Raw genomic sequence first — 4,886 nt, forward strand, 5'->3', positions numbered from 1 at the left:
AGAAAGAAAGAAAGAAAGAAAGAAAGAAAGAAAGAAAAAAGAAAGGAAAGAAAGAAGAAAAAAGACAAAGAAAGAAAGGGAGAAAGAGAGAGAACAAGAGACAGAGAAGGAGAGAGAACGAGATGGGGAGAGAGGGAGGGAGAGAGAGAGGGATGGAAGGAGGGAGGGAGAGACAGAAAGAAAGGGAGAAAGAGAAAGGAGGGAGAAAGAGAGAAGGGGGAGGGTGACGGAGGAGAAGTGGCAGGAGAGGGAGAGAGAACCAAAAGTAAATAAATAAAATGGGGCTACAAATGTAGCTCTGTTGGCTTTAACTCCAACAACACATAAACAATTAAGCACATTTATAGAAGCTAGGCATAGTGGCACATGCCTGTACTCTTCTAGCTACTTGAGGCTGAGGCAGAAGGATCACAAGTTAAGAGGCAAGAGTAGGCAATTTAATGAGACCCTGACTCAAAATAAAAAGTAAAAAGGGACAGGGAGGTAGAAAAACAAAAAGAAAACCTAAATCCTTACAGAAACCTATTCCTTGCTTTTCTCTTCAACCATCTCCATTTCTCATTTCTCCCCACCATCTCACCACAATTCTGTTTTAGTATGTATTTTTCACTTGCTGCAATGCAGTGTCTCCTTACCCACTGGGGCCTTCATATCCATGGTCCCAAAGCTTCAACATTCTTGTCCTTAGTCTCCTACTCAGTATTCAAATTTCAGTTTTAAAGGTCACCTCTTCCAAAAAAGTCTTTCTTGACTCCCGAACAAGTTAGGTCACCCATATTCTACCTTATGAAAGCATAGTCTTTTCCTTTAGAATATTTTTATTAAATTCTAACTTTATGTTTAAGCAAGTATTTAATGTGTATGTCAGTTCTCTGTACTTTAAATTCTATCTAGAGCAAGAAGTTATTTGTGTTGATTAACATATACGCTCTATGTATCTAGCACAGTGCCTACAATATGTAGGTACAGATGGATATCTGCATGCATACATAGAAGCATGCAAGCATGCTGGTTTCTGAGATGTGAGTCATTCACTTCTTCAAGTGAGAAAAGACAGAAGAACTAAATTCAAAATGCCACATTTATAAAGTTCTTCTTTCATACTTACTGAATGCCCAGCAGAGCTGAAAACTATCTTTAAAACTGAGGCTATGGCAGTAAACCAATCAATTCCTGCTCTCACAGAACATACATTGTGGTGGAGAGAGGCAATAAATAACGTGTGGAGAGGAGCCAGTGAGCTTCTCTGTTTCTAGTCCCTCAGACAAGAAGATTCCAACTACTAAGCTCAGTACTACAGCTGCAGCCCACTGAGATGAACACACAGCATTGAGAAACAAACCTTTGCTAGTAAGCTACTGAGATTTTTGGGTGCTTGTCAACTTAGCATACTCAATCTGCCCTAACTAATACAAAAAATGAAATTACTGGTATCTTAGATAATGACAGGTGCTAAGGAAGAAAATTAAACAAAAAGAAGGTAAGAAGGATGGAGGTAGAAATGTTAAGTAGCATTCATGAAAGCACCCACTTCAAACTAAGTCTTAAACTAGAGCTCTGACAACCCCAAATTAGATATAATTTATCCCAAGCTTATGAAAAACATTTTTTATTGTCTGTCTTCCCCTAATACAATCTAAAATTCTATGAGAAGGCTTTTACATTATTTTACTTACTGGTATAGACTCAACATTGAGTAATTTCCAGTTTTCTTCTCAAGCAAAAATACAGGTTAAAATCAACACCCAAGTCTAACAACATTGTATTTATCATCTACCAAGGCCTTCATTTTCCTCATCTACCTTTCAACATTCTCTTTTGATCTATCTGAATAATTCCTTATGACATTATCATTATTAGATCTTGGTTTTCAAGCTCACAAACAAGATGTAAATTTTTAAGTAGCATTAGTAAAATGTCAAAATTGTGTCTTAAAATTTCTAATACTAAAAAGTTATATGAGAGAAAAATTCTATTTAATTAGCATGTACAAATATAAGTATTCTGTTTTCAATCTAAAGAAAATACCAACCTGAGCTGTTTCTGTCATTTTCTGTTCAAAATCAGCTTTTGCTAATGCATATTTTTCCACATACAGTTTATAGGTATCTGTAGCTTTCTTAGATTTAACAGCAGCCTGTAACAGAACAAAAATATTTTTAACTGCATATTCTTTTTTTCCCTATATAAATTAATATGAAATAACAAAACATATTTTAAGAGTTCAATATGACACACAACTAACTTTAACACCTGTGGTCAAGCCTGCCTTGGTCATCTGTTTTTGTTATGAACAGATAGTAACTCAGAAATTAAATAGTGACTCTTCTTTTTGTCTGATGAAATATACTCTTAGAAATTAGAATACTCTCTGTTTTATTACCCACAGTAAGATTACATAACCACATAACGGCACAGGGCTACTAAGAACATGTTAACACACTGAAAAGAAATTCAACTTACAAAAACGTGACGAGGCCATGAGAACATGTTTAACACCCTCTCCTGATGAATCTTCCTTCTTCTCCTACTTCAAACTTACACACGTTCCACTTAATGTCTGAATGAAGTCCACATAACTAGCTCAAAAGTTAGTGTTTGGTGTTTTTCAGTTTCCATTATGTTCCACCAAGCCTATACAATATTTTTAATTAATCTTTGCCTATTTTTTAGGCAAAACAATTTTTAAAATTCTCACTGCAATATTACAGCTGTAGTTTATCAAAGTGGCTTACTCAATAAAAACTTAATATTATATTAAATATAGAGATATAAGAAACATGAAGGAAAATTACAGAAAGGATTTTCTACCAAGGATTTCATAAAAGAACAACAACCTATACATAAACAGCAAGAAATCAGTAGAAAGCAACAAAAGAAGTCAAGATAAATTCTTGGAAGATGAATACACAAAGAGAAAAAAAGGATGTGTAACTTGTAGGATGGGACAGACTCATGTTCTGCTTCAGTTTAGACATGGCAAGATTGGGGGAGGTGAAGAATTGGAATAAATAAGAGTTTATTCCACAAGATCAAAGACAGACCAGCTGAAGAATTTCTCAACATGAAGATTTCCATTTTCTTGATGAGGTAACAGCCCATCTGCTAAGAGAGAGAAATAGGAGAGTAGGCTTGGGACCTTAATGAGAATAAAAAAGGTTTTAAAGTGTGATGTGGAAGACACAAGGGGTAACATGACTGGGTGATTAAAAATATTGCTAAAGAGAAAAAAAAAGTATTACTAAGCCAAATAAAGCTACAAACTAAGAAATTAGTGTGTAGTTGATCAGTACTAATATACAATTCTCTCTGCCTATTATCAGGAGTCTTAGAACAGGAATTGGAAACAGTACATTGGGTTTATCCTGAGGCTTCAGACTGGCAAGTATATTTATAGTCCTACTGTCTAAATAGGCAACTTTGTATCTTCTCTAACATATTTAAGTATATATTTTATTTTATAAGTATATATTTTCCTATCTTCTTAAGGAATACAGAAGGCCAGGCAGGCATGGTAGCGCATACCTGTAATCCCAGCAGTAGGGAGGCTGAGGCAGGAGGACCGCTGTGAGTTCAAAGCCAGCCTGCACTACAAAGTGAATGGAAGGCCAGCCTGAACTGCACAGTGAAACCTTGTCTTAAAAAATGAAACAATAAATAAATAAATAAATAAATAATAATACAGAATGCCATTTAACCATGTAGTGTAAATAAAACTAGTCTTGGACCCAGGAGAAACTCAATTCAAATTCTACTTCCATCATTTGCTACCTATTTGACCATACATTTGAGCTTTACATTGTCCTCTCATTCTTAAAATTAGGAAGGGAGAGGAAGGGGAATTAAAAAGAATTAAGATTGTTACATACATGTACCAACTCCCCAAAACGAATATAATCACATACTGAAAACATGTACTAATATGGATTTTTTTAAAAATTGGGAACACTATTTTTTAAAGCTGCAGTACTGATTAAATCCTTAGATAAAATCCTTAGAACACCATCTGGCCTCTAGTTAAATTTACAAACCACAGTATCATCTATTTTTGCAGTTTTTAACAAGGAATATCAAGAATATACATCATTAAATGCTGTTATTATGTGAAGACACAGGAGTCACTGACTCCCACTGAGTCGTCCATCCCTAGAGAAGCAACTAAAACCTGTGACAACTTTCTCCTTTGCTTCTGTAGGTTTCTTTCTAATTACTGTCATTATCATTATCATTATTATTATTATTTTCTCATTGCCACTTGACAGTGTTTTATACTACCGCTACTATACTTTCTCTAACACCCTAGCACTGTTCAAACACAATTAAATGAAGTAGTTAGAGTTTACTAACAAGCACCTTCCCCAGACACAGATAATCATGTCCCTCGAATTTATTTCAGAAACCATTATACTTCTGGCCAGCTCGCTTCCTGCCTCGTAGGCACCCGGAAGGAGGGCCTCTGGCGCAGGGGAAGCCACAGGCGGGGAGCGCCCGTCTTCCGGCTGGCTCGCTTCCTGCCTCATAGGCGCCCAGAAGGAGGGGCCCAGGCACACAGGGAGTCACAGGCAGGGAGCGCCAGTCTTCCAACCGGCTCACTCCCTGCCTCGTAGGCGCCAGGAAGGAGGCCCCCGGCACAGGGGGCGCCACACGCCAGCAAGCACTGTTGCGCGCCAGCCCTCACGTGAACCGCTGCTGCTCAATTGAGAACTACCATGACACAGAGAAACAATGACACAATTGGCCCACCATGCACTGGCTGCAGATGCCCACCCACGGACGTGTGGGAATCATTCAAACATGGAGAAACCCCTGGGAATACATGCCATACAACGGGCCACTCTTGCTCCTGCCATTGAGAACCAGAAAGGTCCAGAGTCAGCAGAGGAGCA

The 4,886-nt window shown here is 37.6% G+C and overlaps 1 protein-coding gene across 1 annotated transcript in view; it reads right to left on the reverse strand.

Moving 5' to 3' along the window:
- Positions 1 to 4,886, reverse strand: part of Fcho2 (FCH domain only 2) — a gene marked incomplete at its 5' end in the record, with an annotated part of 126,339 nt that overhangs the window by 70,837 nt on the left and 50,616 nt on the right. The window contains one exon of the mRNA XM_005386078.2: positions 2,033 to 2,137. Within this exon, the coding sequence (XP_005386135.2) occupies positions 2,033 to 2,137 (105 nt within the window). The remainder of the gene's footprint in view (positions 1 to 2,032; positions 2,138 to 4,886) is intronic.

The sequence above is a fragment of the Chinchilla lanigera genome, unplaced genomic scaffold (genome assembly GCF_000276665.1).
Source record: "Chinchilla lanigera isolate Chin_1 unplaced genomic scaffold, ChiLan1.0 scaffold00024, whole genome shotgun sequence".
NCBI classification, from domain to species: Eukaryota; Metazoa; Chordata; class Mammalia; order Rodentia; family Chinchillidae; genus Chinchilla; species Chinchilla lanigera.